Source organism: Sus scrofa, chromosome 9, assembly GCF_054392235.1.
Source record: "Sus scrofa isolate SSC_HxYL_T2T_F1_AM1 chromosome 9, Sscrofa_HxYL_maternal_Yorkshire_Landrace_v2.0, whole genome shotgun sequence".
Classification (NCBI taxonomy): domain Eukaryota; kingdom Metazoa; phylum Chordata; class Mammalia; order Artiodactyla; family Suidae; genus Sus; species Sus scrofa.
In genome coordinates, this window is record NC_139391.1 from 122,707,154 (window position 1) to 122,722,367 (window position 15,214).

General features: G+C 41.2%; 1 protein-coding gene and 1 long non-coding RNA gene across 14 annotated transcripts in view; one reads left to right on the forward strand and one right to left on the reverse strand.

The window, feature by feature from the left end:
* Positions 1–709: 709 nt before the first annotated feature.
* Positions 710–6,803, forward strand: LOC146400143 (uncharacterized). Its single transcript, XR_014816318.1, has 2 exons — positions 710–777; positions 1,509–6,803. It is a non-coding gene; the product is annotated as an uncharacterized LOC146400143 (long non-coding RNA).
* Positions 6,804–6,844: 41 nt separating this feature from the next.
* COP1 (COP1 E3 ubiquitin ligase) overlaps positions 6,845–15,214 on the reverse strand; it is a 200,745-nt gene continuing 192,375 nt past the window's right edge. For 12 of the 13 annotated variants that reach the window (XR_014816273.1, XM_084977699.1, XM_084977697.1 and 9 more), the window contains 2 exons: positions 11,742–11,786; positions 6,845–9,116 (listed from right to left, as the gene is read on the reverse strand). Coding sequence is in view for 12 of the 13 variants with exons in the window: in XM_084977699.1 (XP_084833825.1) it covers positions 9,099–9,116; positions 11,742–11,786 (63 nt within the window). In the remaining variant the exon portion in view is untranslated. Of the gene's footprint in view, positions 9,117–11,690; positions 11,787–15,214 lie in introns of those variants that run through there. The other variant, XM_084977696.1, reaches the window with a different exon arrangement.

Sequence of the window (15,214 nt, forward strand, 5' to 3'; positions counted from 1 at the left end):
CTATCCTGTGTGTCCTCGGGGCACAGAAATCCTTTACGGCATCTTTCTTCACCACGTAGTGAGGTGTCAAGGTTGCCAGTTATGTCACAAATGATCAGCCACTAAAAAACAGTTTTAGGACCTCAGTTAGGAATGACATTTTTAAAGTTATTAAATACTTCAGACATACACCCAGGAAGAAGCTAGAGCCTATTTGGCCTGGTCTTCTGCCTTCTGATCAGGTCACTTTCACTGTGCTTGCTCTGAAGCATTTTCCAGGCCAGAGGGAAAAGAGCAGCTCCAGGGCATGGAGGTCACGTTGTGCATCAAAGGCTTTGTCCAGGGAGGCCGAACCTTGTGCCCTTCAATGTGAGGCTGTGAGCATGTCATGGGGAGAGGCGTAGCAAAAGGGGGCGCTTAGAAGTAGATGCTTAGATGACAAGCAGAGGGGCTCCAGGTGACCCCTCAGAAGCCTGCTCGGGGCTCTAATGAGAGGGCTGGGGGTCTCCTGAGGGGATGCAGAGAGAGGTGCAGGCCTGGCTTCTCCGATCCTAACCAGAGTCAGAAACACTGCGTGCTCTCCAAGGCAGTCATGCTTTCTGGGACATAATGATGGGTTTCATCCAGTTTTGTAAACGATACTGTTCCCAGAAGCCCTGCAAATTACAAATTTAGGCAGACCTAAATGAATATTAATCATCTGCGCCAGGAGTGCTCTGTGTTTTGTTTTGTTTTTCAGTGCCTCTTTCTCTGCTTTGAAGTCCCTACAACAGGCCCACCCGGGGAACTCTTGGACAGGTGCGCAGAGCCACTCTCTCTTCTCTCTAGGGCAGGAAGCGGGGGAAGGAGGGCGGCAGAGTAGGGGTGGGAGGACGTGAGTGGCCCCGGGGCCCGGAGGGAGTGGGCAGATCTGAGCTGGAGTCCTTCCTCTGCCATTTCTGTGGGAAGAAGGAAAGAAAAGCAAGGCAGTCGCTGTGGAACAGGCTGCTGGGCAGCCACATGCCCGCGACTGCCCATCCCTATCCTCACCCTGCCCCCCGCTACAGGTGACTGAGACAGGGGCAGGCAACTGGCCCAAGAGCAATCAAATCAGTTTGGCTGGGGGTCCGAAAATGGACAGAGAAGTTAATCAGGTCAGTCAACCCTCAGTCAAACTCAAACCCAGAAATCCTCTCTCTACCCACTTAAAAAAAAAATCTGGTGAGCAAGAGAAGCTCCAGCCAAAAGGTAGAAGGACTGACTGCTTGAGAGAATGTGCCAGGTGGTCCTGAGGATGCCGACCCAACCTCCTTTCTCCCGTCTGTCATGGGAATCCTGAGACCTCTTGGTAAATGGAGGGCTGAGGGGGGGAGGAGGGGAGAGGGGGGTGTGCTTCTTACCTCACCCTGCTTGGCTCCACCCAGGAACCGCCCTGGCCAGGTGACAACTACTTCATAGCTCTCTGGGGCAATGAGGAGGGGTCTCAGGGTGTGGAGGAAAGAGACCCTCCTGGCAGGCAGGTTTTCATCTTGCCTCTCTTCCGTTGGCAGCTAGCTCTTACCTGGGGGCAAATGCGCATCAACCTGCTGGAGTTTCCTCTGTAACACGGCCTGGCTGATTCTGAAGATTTCTTTTGACCATGTCAGCTGATGAAAGGTACTTTAAAAGAAATAACTGGGAAAAAAAGAGCATGCGTGGGTGTGGTGGGGAGATAGCCGGTTCCTTTTGGGTGGGGCGGTGAGGGGACCCTCCTAAGGATGCCACATCTCCGCTGCGGGAAGCGGGGAGACAGCTGGGGTGATGGAGGAGGGAGAGTGGTCCAGCACTCCAGTGGGCTGGCGGGAACACACCTCTCCATGTGCGCTGTGAGAGGACCTATGTTCTCAGTCACAACATGGTCCTGAGTGCCTGTTGTGTGCCAAGGACCACAGTAGGTGCTGGGGAAGAAAACAAGACAAAAAATCCCACGAGATGATAAATACAGTGCCAGCCCTTGGGAGTGCTCCACTGATGCTGTGAAGTTTGGTGGGAAATAAGGCTGGAGGGCTCGGGGGTTATCAGTTCTGGTGCCTTTTTTTTTTTTTTTTCTTTGTTTTCAGTTCTATTGAAGTTTAGTTGATTTACAATGTTGTGATAATTTCTGCTGTACAATAAAGTGCTTTCAGTTATATATGTACACACACAGGCGCACACATACACTTTCTACTGTGGTAGCATCAGAAACTGACACCCTCCATGTTTTTTCTTTATGGAAACTGGCAGCAATTCTGACTTCCCGAGGAGGACATGACATAAAGAGGATCACGCTGACAGGCCAAGTAGAGACAGGCTAACACTTAGGTGAGGTAGGCAGGTACCTGTGAGAACAGGACACTTGGAGTCCCCAACAGGAAAAAAACACCTTGGAAGCAACTATTTATTCAACACATTTTCTGGAACACCTACTATGGGCTTAGTCCCATTCCGGATAGAGTAGGGCTGGGACTTGGTGACTGTCTGGGTGAGGTGACATGTACCCTGTCCTTCCCTGCAGATGAACCTCAGGATCTGCAAACACCTGGCAGCCTCATAAGCCTCAGGTGCCCAAGACTCAGGGCCCAAAATGGTCAGCACCACAAGAGGGGCTTGTTCAGAGCGTCCCTGGTTGTGTGGGGAGCCAGGAGCCAGGAGTTGGAGGGCTACCTGGGTGGCCTCGTACCATGGGGCGAAAGTGGGAGAAACTGAAGCAGAGCTGTCACACTCCCCTGGTCTATAAAGAAACCCAGCCTGTGAATACCTCTATGCCCTGGTGCTCCAGCACTGTCATAATTTCTCATGTCCCCTCCTCTGAAGGGCAGCTCCTGCACAGGCTGCTGCAGGGTCAGAGGAGAGAGGGGTGAGTGGAGAGAGGGCGAGGGCTGGAGGGTGGGGACTCTGAGTGTTCCTCTCCTGCAGGAGAGCAGATACAGCACTTCGGCTCAACACTGATCTCTTGCTGCTACTGTGCACAGGCATATGGAGATTTAGCCATGCATCAGTGGCAGATGGAGCCCTTGTGATGCTCCCCTTGTGGAGGGGACACATGTGCACGTGTAAATCACAGCTCCTTTCTCATGGCACCCATCACGGGTGCTGTGGATGGATGCACAGTTAATTTCCATGGTGCATGTAGAGGTGCATGGGCAGGGAGAGTGACTATGAAATCACGGAAGGTTTCCACAGGGAAAGGGCTTAGGAATGGCAGATTCAAGGATGTTTTAGGGTGGTAAATACAGAAACTAGAAACCATTTATTTATTCAACAAATTTCTGGGTGCCCATTATGTGCCACTGAGGAGTGCTAGAAGGTCAAATACCAGGGTGAGGGGCAGAAGTGGAATTAGGCAAAAAGGTAGGGCTTGTCTGTTTTATGATGACTTTGGAAATCAAGCTGAGAAAGCAAATGTCTTTGAACAAACTAGGAGGGATGGACAAAGATCAGAGGAGGAGGTGACTAAGGTCATGTCCATTTCCTCCAAAATCCTTGGAATCAAAGGCTGATATATCTCTTTGAGGCATAATTTGCCCTTTGAGTGATGTTTCTAGGCAAGGTGAAGTAGTGTCTTAGCGATGGTGGTGGTGATAGCGTATTTAACTCAGGCACGTCAACAATGAGAGACCAACAGATGGTTTTTTCTTTGGTATTGACCACATCTCAGGTAATTGAAACTTGGACATACTAAATTGTATTATATTCCAAAGCCATTTGGATTTTTAGTTTTTTTAAATTGGAATTTTTTAATTTTTGTTTTTCGAAGTACTTCTAGATTTATTTTTTTTAGACATTTTAAAAAAGTATGATTGATTTACAATGTTGTGCCAATTTCCGCTGTGCACAGAACAACCTTTAAATAGAGCATTCAGGTAAATTGGTGCTGCCACTATGGAGCATTCAGGTAAATTGGTGCTGCCACTATGTATGACTGGGTCACTTTGCTATACAGTAGAAATTAACAGAACACTGCAAATTAACTATAATGGAAAAAATAAGAATCTTATAAACTTAAATAAATGGAAATATGAATTAAAAAAATGGAGATTTCTCAAAAAACTAAACATAGAGCTGCCATATGATTCTGAAATCCCATTCCTGGGTGTATATCCAGAGAAAATTATAATTTGATGTTTACTGTAGCCCTATTTATAATAGCCAAGATATGGAAACAACCTAAATGTCCTTTGAAAAATCAATGGATAGAGAAGATGTGGGACATATATACTATGGAATACTACTCACCCATAAAAAAGAATGAAATAATGCCATTTGCAGCGACAAAGGAGTCCCTTCCAACCCTTCTGGCCCTCTTCCTTCTGGAATGCCTTTATGCAGCCAACATCTCCCAGTGGACAGGGTGGCCATCTTCCCCTGGCGGGTGCCTCCAGATCTTTGAGACTTTAAGTCTTGGGGTTTCTGGGTAAAGAGAAGTCTTGAGCACAGTTTTAAGTATGGAACATAATTATGAGAGGATTCTATCAAACCTGACACAGGGCACAGCCTCATACCCAAATTCACAGAAGACATCGCATGCCTGCTTGCAGGGGCCATTCTAATTTCTAACGAGACTAATGGTAAAGCTCTAGGCCAATTTTAACCTGCTAGGTGGGTAATCTTACTCAAGGCGTTTTTGGTTTTTTGTCTGTTTGTTTTGCTGCCCACTCCCACCCCCCCTCCCCCACAGCATGTGGAAGTTCCCAGGCTAGGGGTCTAATCACGGTTGCAGCTGCCGGCCTACACCACAGCCACAGCAACACCAGATCCAAGCCAAGTCTGCGACCTACACCGCAACTTGCGGTAATGCTGGATCCTTAACCCACTGAGTGGGACGAGGGACAGACCCCGCATCCTCATGGATACTAGTCAAGTTCTTAACCTGCTGAGCCACAACAGGAACTCCAGCATATTTGCCTTGTTTTGTTTTAAAGTTTGATCCACTTGTTCTCTTTGTCCAAAGGATTGGGGCTTATGGGAAGCCACAAACGTCTGCATAATTTCTGGACAACAGTAGAAGTGACTTCTCTGATTAAATATAGAGAGCCTCTAGCAAGCCTGGGCATTGGTTTTTAAAAAGGAAAAGGCATGAGGCCATCCAAACATGATATACACCATAAGCAGTGTCTTACTTTCCCCAAGCATTAATTACGTCTTCGAAATCCTACTGCCACCAGATTCCTGGTAAAGCTGGTCGGGGAGATCTTGCTGTGCTTGCTTTGGGGGTTGACAAATAGCACATCTCTTTTTTATGTTTTGAATAATTTTATCTTTTTGTTAAATGTAGTCTTTAAAATCCCTTTTTTTAATTTGATTTTTAAAAAATTATTTATTTAAGTCCACACCCATGGCATATAGAGGTTCCCAGGCTAGGGGCTGAATCGGAGCTACAGCTACACCACAGCCATAGCAACTCAGGATCCAAGCCGCATCTGCTACCTACACCACAGCTCATGGTGATGCTGGATCCTAGACCCACTGAGGGAGGCCAGGTATTGAACCCATATCCTCATAGATCCTAGTTAACCACTGAGCCACAAAGGGAACTCCTTTGTTTGATTTTGTTGATGACGCAATGTCAACCAAAAAAAAAAATGCATTCGTTTTAGGTAATTCCCACAGTCCAGTCAAATTTCTTTTAGCCCCCATTTATTTATTTTTTTGAACTCTTGAAAGTATTTTATTTTTAGCTGCGCCCATACCATGTAGAAGTTCCCAGGCCAGGGCTTAAACCTGTGCCACAGCAGTGACCTGAGCCACAGCAGTGACAACAATGGATCTTTAACCCACTAGGCCACCAGGGAACTTCTTTTAGCCCCTTTTAGAATCATTTTATCCATTTTTCTTGTGCAAAGCATGGTTTAAAAATGAACAAACATTTCTTGTTGTATTGAAGGTGGGTCTCTGCCATGTTTTAACAGCGGCTTTTGCAGCTCTGTCAGCAAAATGAACTACTGATGTCTGAGCAGGCAGTTGTAAAGCTCCTAACAAATCTGCTTTCGATTTGACATGAGTTTCTTTTTTTTTTTTTTCATTCTCATTGATGGCAAAAGTCCCCTATTTAAAAAAAAAAAATTGCAAAACAGATACCAAACACATATTTACTACAAATATATATTTTCATTTAAAGTCCAGAACCAAAAATTGTACCTCTAGTAACTATTAACTAACTCAGAAGCTTATGCTGATTTAATTCCAGACAGAACATAAGCTTTCAGAATTTCATAAGAAGTCTATACCACATAGGAAGACTTAAGTTGGCCTTTCTTTCCTTTTTTTTTTTTTTTTTTTTGCTTTTTAGGGCCACACCCTTGGCATAAGGAAGTTCCCAGGCTAGGGGTCAAATCAGAGCTACAGCTGCTGGCCACAGCCACAGCCACAGCAACTGTGGAATCCGTGCCCTGTCTGCAACCTACACAGCTCATGGCAATGCTGGGTCCCTGACCCACTGAGTAAGGCCAGGGATCAAAATCACATCCTCATGAATCCTAGTCGGATTCGTTTCCACTGCACCACAATGGGAACTCCTAAAATAGGTTTTTAGGTTGAATCATGATAACACCCTAGTCGAAGCCACCAATAACCCTCGACTGATCACTTCCTAACTGCACTCTTGCCCTCATTTATTATTCACCACAAATGCGACCATGCCATTCCATTTTACCCTTCTATTTAACTGCTTTTATAACAAAATTCAAAATTTCAACAGTGCCCTGGAAGGCTCTCCATATCTACTGGGCTCTTTTCCCTCTTCAAACTCATCCCACATTCTTCTCTTCCTTGACTATTAATGGTCCAGCCATTATTGAGGCTGTGGCTACTCTAAGAAACCCTACAAATACACTGAAATAAAGATTATATTAAAACATAAAAACCCATATTAAGTTAGAAAGTTTATTGGTATTACAATGTACATTACCTTTAAGCTTTAGTTAACTAATATGTTATTTTTCTAAGAAATGGTAATATATGTTTGATTTTGACATCCTGCAAAGATTAACTCAAATGTAAAAATGGTTTCTATTTACATGAAAAAGAGTTAAACACAAACTTAAATAAAACACTGCCTTCTTAAAATAATAAGTTATTTAAAAAAACTGAGTTCCTTTGATAACTAAAGGTACCTTATTGCATTCTTCCAAATATATGGAAATTAACATGACCTACAATGCTGACATCTTGAAATAAAACAAAACCAAAAAAGACAGATCAAACAAAACCCATAATAATCTGTTTCTATTTAAATGCATTCAAGAGTGCATTAACTCTCTGCTTTCTCTCTTGATGACTTTCTGGACATCTACCTAAGTAAAGTTCTTTAAATGAAGAATCTACATGTTAATATTCTTTCTATATCTTTGCAAAAGGACATTCATCAGTCTTGGAAAAGAAGCCCACCTAACATTGTTCTGGTTTATGAGAGGTGTAACTTTCGAATGATAGTGATCTTTCCTCTCAGAGTTAATTCTGAGTCCAAAAGTATATCAGGTTCTTAACTCCCAGATGTTAGTTAAGATATAATTGTCTTGAAGCTCTGAAAACTGAAAAATTTACTTAAGTTTGAGGCTAACTCATTTGGCAGTAAAAACTGAACTGACCTGATGCAAGACTATTTCTAGTCTGTTAATCTCACATAATGTGAACATTCCTACATTTTGCTGCAAAAATAATGTGTTCGATAATGGAGTATTGCTCTATTGGAGGGTGTTATATAATATCTACTCTATTACTTTTCTAAAAGCCAAGAAGTTCTAAATTCAAAAATGCACTTGGCCCAAGTGTTTCAGAAATGTGGACCTGTAGTAGGTTTCAATAATATTAAACAGAGGGATACAATGGGATAATCTGATTATCCTTATTATCCATATACTTATTCACACCAAGCTTTTCCAAATGTCTATTTTTATAAAATATGTGTGGCATATAATTGTTTATCTTTTTCTAAAAAATGTTCAAAGTAACTCAAACAGAAAGCTTGGCATTACTTTTGCTTGATCTGCTACTCTAACTTTTCCTTTTACAAATTGAAAACAATGTACACAATTAACTAGATCATCTAAGAGATTATATGGCTTGAAAATTTGTGTATTAGGGCTTCAAATTCTTTTCCTCTAAATGAGGGGCTGGCAAACTATGGTCCGTGGGCAAAATCCAATCCTTCACCTACTTCACTGCTACACTCATTTATTTCCATGTGGTCTGTGGCTGCTTTTCTGCTACAAAGGCAGAGTTAAGTAGTTGTGGCAGAGACCATATGACCTGCAAAGACTAAAATATGTACTATTTGCCCTTGAAAGGAAAAAGTTTGCTGACCTTTATTCTAAGTTGATCATCCCAGGATGGCACTAATTCCTAGGACTATCTGATAGTCATGATTTTATAAAAATAAGTCAGCTTGTCTGCATTTAGGGCTTATTTAGGGCCTTATGTGTAACACTTCAAAGGCAAAGAGAGAGAGAGCTGTCACAGACTGATATTCCCTTTCTGTTTGAATGTGATCTCAACAAGTCACAATGTTAGACCCCTGGCCAGATCCAGCGGGACTGAGGAGTACGTACTTGCTGATGACATAAATCTGGTCAGAGAATGAAGATGGAAATTCATAAAGTAAAGTTATTAATCTTTCCACCTACTGTAAACATTAAATTCCCCGAAAGGAATCCATATACTTTAGGTTGACATGCATAATTCCAAAGAGGTGGGGAAATGGGGACCTTACAACTTATTCATCCTTATTCTGGAGTTCATGTGTGCTACTTCTTGAAAAGATAAGATTATCTCTTGCCATATTTGACAAAAAGTTTCCCAGCTCAACTGTGGCTCAATAAACTTTTATTATTTTTTGTTATTTATTTTTATTCAAAAGAATTTGTTTCCCTATCACAAAAATTAGATAACCATACCACCAACAGCAGCAAAGTCCATAGAGTTATATTGATGGTGGAGAGTTCACTGGGTATTCCCAATGTCCCAAAGGTCATAAAGGAGGAAAAAAAGGAAAAAAAATACTCAAAGCAAATCCAAAACCCACGATGACTCTGGGGAAAGACATCACACGACAATTTATCTTCTCTTATTGTCAGCTGCAGATGTATTTCAGCAGAATCAAGTACAATTTAACTTGAGTAAACCCTTCATACCAATTCCAGCACCTAACAGGGAGAAAAAAGAATCAGTTTAATGAAATAGTTTTAAAATATAGAAAGAGTTTAATCAGTCTTTATTATACTGTCAATGGAGAACCAAATCAAGTAAACTTTTCCCAACTGCTAAAATGTCAAATAATTTGAAGGAATTAGACATTAATCAATTTAATAGTTGCATGAACTCTTTTAGATTGATTTTCTCCATAATTAGGGAGCCTTCAACATAAACTACATAAAACATATAGATAAATGAACTGGCTGAGGCATAGCATGAATGTAACATTTTGGGAACATATGTTGGTATCTTTCCATATTCATAAGAAACATTTTAATAAAACAGAAGACAGAAAAGCATTAGTTCCAGGAGCTAAATGTATCTCTGGTTTGGATTTACTGAGTGACCTTAGGCAGAACACTTAACCTTTCTGTTTCAATTAACCTGTTAAATGGAGTTAAAATATTATCTTGTACCAGTAAAGTAACAGTTAATAAATCATTGTATACATAGAGATTTACATGTACTATGTAAATACAAACGTTGAACAGACTGAAAAAAAGAGAAACATTTTAAGTATTGCTGTTTAGAATTTTAATCTACTTCATTGATAAACAATTTATAGTGATAAAGGCATACAGAACCTAAAATCTTGTCTTTTCCTACTGCTTCATTTATTTCCCAATCATCTTGGTTTCAAGATATTTTGTTATTAAAGCAGTACCTTGTCATATAAGAAAGTTGTATTTCAAAAACTAAAAAAAAGAAGTTATAAAAAGAATAGAAGAAAATGGCTGAGAAAGGACATTGGGTATGAGGACAATTATGAACAGTGTCAAAAGAATTACATTAGATGGAGATTGTAATTCTAGGTGGCAAATAATTAAAGAAGCAACTTATCTCTTGCTGTGCTAATGTCTGACATATACCTGTGTTTCTGTAGGGCTTTTTGTCTTTACATTTGGGAAGCAGGCTACTTAACATAAAAGGTTAGTGCTGTTGAACAAAAACCTTCGATCTGACACTGAGACTCTCTATATATGTAGCTTTGAGCTTTCTGCACATATACTAGCAATCCTAATTGTCCTAAAGGCCAAACTTGTTGAAGAATAAGGTATAGCTTTTTCAATACATGCCTTGCCATGGGACTAAAGAGAAACTGAGAGACTACCGAGAGCTATTTCAAACAGAGATTCCAGGACCTTCTACCAGCTTGCTTGAGGCTTCCATAACATAGCACTGTTGAGTTCAAAAGCCTGGCTTTTGTCCATGGCTCTCTAATGAGGCTTTCTAAATAGAGAAATTAGCTACATAAAAGGAAGAATATCATGTAAATTAATTTGATTAGCTAACAGTGCAGTTCTGCTTCGAGTTTTCTCATTTCATTTCCGTAGGACAATGTATAAGGCTTGGATTTGCTCTCCTGGTTGCTGGGTCATTCTCCACTCAGGATGAGTAGAAGGAAGCCATGGCAAAGTTAATGCTCAGGGGCAGGGGAAATAGATACATATTCCTGTTACTTCTATGATTAGCAGAGAATATGTGGAAAGAACTGGTGCCTACAGAATAAGCACTAATCAAACCCCTGTACTACAAACCTCCAAAATGATATTTTGTTTAAAAGTTCACTGCTTAGCTCAGGATTTATTTATCCAATGTATTATGTCCAAGTGCTGAATATCCAGTGGTATAGCTAGATGAAATTTTTACTTCCTTGAATTCCTAACTACAAAGAAAAGTATGTGTTGGGAGTTCCTGTTGTGGCGCAGCAGTTAACGAAACCGACTAGGAACCATGAGGTTGCGGGTTCGGTCCCTGCCCTTGCTCAGTGGGTGAACGATCCGGCGTTGCCGTGAGCTGTGGTGTAGGTTGCAGACGCGGCTCGGATCCCGCGTTGCTGTGGCTCTGGCGTAGGCCGGTGGCTACAGCTCCGATTGGACCCCTAGCCTGGGAACCTCCATATGCCGTGGGAGTGGCCCAAAGAAATAGCAAAAAAGACAAAAAAAAAAAAAAAAAAAAAAAAAAGAAAAGTATGTGGAAAACTATGTGTAATTTGGGAATGTGCCTGTAAGCAAAGGGATATTAGAGTTTTCAGTTTACATCAATGGCACAATCACATGATCAATCAATTTTCAAATGAACACTTAGAATACATTTTCTTCCCCTAGCAACTGAGGAAAAACCTACTTGTCATGGGAGAGAAACATGAGGAAGAGAGAAATAAAATAAGAGTAAGACATTTTTAAATCTAGTGAAATGTCTAAGCATCTCCTGCTATATCTTGATCTTGTCCCTGAATACCCTGTGGGGTAGCTGCACTGACATAATAATAGAAGCTAAACAGGGTTTGGCCCACAGTGAATGCTTAATAGTCTTCATCTGTTTTTCATTCTGACCACCTTTAAAATCCCTTCAGCGTTTGTTTAACTTCTAACAAATACTATCATTTACTCTACAGTTGCAAGCTGCCTATTCTTTCTGCCTTCAATCAAAGCCACTTCCAGGCAGACAAAGACCCACGATTTGGCATGCTTGCTAGGGCTTAATGCAACTCTATATTTCCATATTATAGTTATAGTCTGTTACAGCCTAAACACGAATCAGAGTTTAAAATGGAGATGTATAAAATAGCTTACCTTAATTGTACCCTGACTGTTAGCAGCAATCAGCACATTGGACTCCTAGAAAAGAACAAGAACTTTTAGAGTAGAGTGAAGGATCTCCTGGAGGGTAGTCCAAGAGAATGATTTCCTCTTCACCCTCCTTTCTTCACTTTGCCCTAAGGCACATCTAACTGGAGAACCAACTTTAACATGTTTATAACTATGAATTATAAACACAAAATCCTTGTGAGGATTAAGTTTAAAAAAAAAAAAGTTGGAAGCAGAGTAGGAAACTTTCAAATGCAAAAGAAAAATAAAAGAAATAACAGATTGCCCTACTAGGAGGAAAGGCAAGAGAAACAAAGACCAAAATAAAAAGCAAATAAGAATAACTTGAGAAAAATAAAGTATACAGTCCTCCACAGAAAACTTCATTCACCTTCTTCCATAAGACACCAGTAATTGGCACACATTTCTATGGATAGCTATTTGGTAGTAGGAAAACAAGGTAAAACAGAATGTGACTATTTATCTAGGAGAAGGAAAGCTACTTTTCTTTTTAATTGTTCTATCACTCACTATATGCATTTTTAATAACTTTGGTGATTACTTGAAACAGAATGCATGTGGTAACACATTTTTTATATTCTGAGTCTTAAGAAAAAAAATTTCTCTGGAAAACAGAAAGGGGGAAAGAAGGAATGGACAAGACTGAGTTTACCATTGAGTAAGGAAAGCTGGGACATGTCTTCATTGGAAACAGTGTCTAACAAGCACTGGGGCTTGGGAGTGTACACGAGTCTTTCAGCTTTTCAGAGCAAGCAGCTAAAAGAAGGGAAACAGACTCAGAACTGCCATAGAGGCCATATGGCTCATGGGAAGACCAAGTCCGAACAATAGCTTGAGAAACAACATAAAGAGGATTTTTCCCTCTACTATGGGAACACATGTCAGGTAAATGAAACATTTATAGCCCAAATCTCAATGGACAGGACCTGCCTGAACATCCCACAGGGTTCATCAGAAAGTGACGAAGAAAGAAAACTCCTGATGTGTACTTGGGAAAGTTATGTCAGCCACTCTGAGTTAAACTTCATTTCTATTTTTTAACTTTCTCATTCCTTGTAAGTTACTTTTGAAAAATGCCCACCTTGTTGCTACTTGGGGGATGAGAATATTCTTTGGATGTAGTCGGTGGTGACAGCATCAAGAGCCAGTTGTATCAAGAAGGACTAATACTCACTCTGGAGATGAGTATGGGAATTGTTGATGATGGGGTTGGGGGACCCCCCCCCCAAATATGGCACCTTGGCATATTGAATACTTCAAGCTGAAGGAGTTTGAGAAAATAGCAGAAGCAGGAAGATCACTCTGACCTCCCACACCCCTTGCCCTTTCTTCCTAAAACAGGTCATAAAAACCTCTCCCCAGAGTAAAGGAGCCTCCTTATCTCCAACAACAAATGAATGCCAAGAGGAATCCGAATAAGTGGGCCTTGCCAAGTTTCCTGCAGCTTTCTACTCCTGAGTACAACTACCTCTCACTCCTTAACCCACCACGTTGCTACAGGACTACCCACTCGTCATCAAACACAGCAGAAAATACACAGGTCTATTTCATTTCCTTATGAAGGCTCTCGTATTATGTAAAACATAATAAACCTGTTTGCCTTTTTTCTGTTAATTTGTTTCTGTCAGCATAATTTTCAGGCCCAGATAAGGAACCTCAAGACCTTTAAGGAAAACCTCTTCCTCCCCATACGGCTATTTTCCTAGCTGAGCTTTCGCCTTAAATCAGCACATGTATTCTTAGCAACACAGGTAACAGCATTCACTGCCAGAATGAGTTTCAGTATCCACCTTGGGGAGTTATGGGCTACTGCTGGGACTGAATGTACACAGAATTAATGCTTCCATGCGGGGGTGGGGGAGAGGTGTTGAATAGGGGGATTTAGGATTTATCCTCCCTTTTAGCAAAATCAATTCAGAAAGTGGTTGGAGTGAGTTCTAGGTATCCTCAGGGAATATAATAACTCACTCTGAGCTGCTCAAGAGGCAGAATTTCTACATCTGCCTCAGAAAACAACAAAAGGAGGCACTGTGGTGTAATGTGGATTTCCTTCTAGCAAGAACTTTAAACAAGCTGGTGTGACATCACAACTGCCACCAGAGAACCCAGAAATGATTCTGCTGTGAACGCTACCTAGAAATGAAACTATGAATAGATCAATCTAGTTTCTGTTTGAGGAAAGACTCCTGTCTCCAAAAAAGCAACTACTACCATAATTACATGCTACAGTCACCAAGAATTTTTGCCTTTGCTATGGGAACACATGTCAGGTTAATGAAACATTTATAGCCCAAGCTTTCTTTCTATTATGTTGGTTCTAGTCACCTTTTAATGTAGAGGAAGATAGAAAAACCTGGTGGAGGAGTTCCTGTCGTGGCGCAGTGGTTAACGAATCCGACTAGGAACCATGAGGTTGCAGGTTCGATCCCTGCCCTTGCTCAGTGGGTTAAGGATCTGGCGTTGCCGTGAGCTGTGGTGTAGGTTGCAGATGCGGCTTGGATCCCGCGTTGCTGTGGCTCTGGCGTAGGCCGGTGGCTACAGCTCCGATTAGACCCCTAGCCTGGGAACCTCCATATGCCGCAGGAGCGGCCCAAAGAAATAGCAAAAAGACAAAAAAAAAAAAAAAAAAAAAAAAGAAAAACCTGGTGGAGTTGAGGACTCACCCTGAGGGGGAGGGGAACCCACCTCTGCCAGTAACAGAGGTTATGAATTAAACAATTTAAATTTGTAATTCTCAGTGGAGGGACATTTGAAAAACTGGTATAGTATCATACAGTATGAAAGATTATGTTCAATATAAACAAAAGAATCTAGTTAGATCACCACACAATTTAGTCTGAAGTCTGTGCAATTACTACACTAAACCCAAGGAGGAAGACACCTGATAACAACTGAACGAGAACACACAATGTCTTTTTATAAGCTGAGGACTATTTTGGCATTGAGAGGTGACCACATTAGGTGCTACCAGAGAGTTAACTTTAAACACCTTTTCCTGCGAAGACAGGAAACTATCTCATTTACAATAGGCCATCATAGAAAGTGATTGCCCAGTTGAAATTGTCTTTTAGGGCTAACATATAGGTGACAGAGTGTCCTAAGAACTTTTAGAAAGAGTCAGAACTATTCAAATTAACAAACAATGAAAGAAAAATAATTGCTTCACTTCTCAGTACGCTCCTCCCTCCAAAGACCATGACTGTATTAAAAAGGGATTTAGGACTAAACTGTCTTTCAGAGAGCCAGATATTAGCTTAAGATAAATGGACTTTTGCACTCAACAGAAAAATAAAACCAGTATTTTACTTCAGCAGATATGGAGGTAAGTACAAGGTTTTTACTGTAGGTTTTGAGTGATTCTTGTTTGCATTTTGAATGACTAGTAATTCTTAGCTGTAGCTGTAGCCTGCCAGAGGCCTGATATAAGAAAGTTCTGG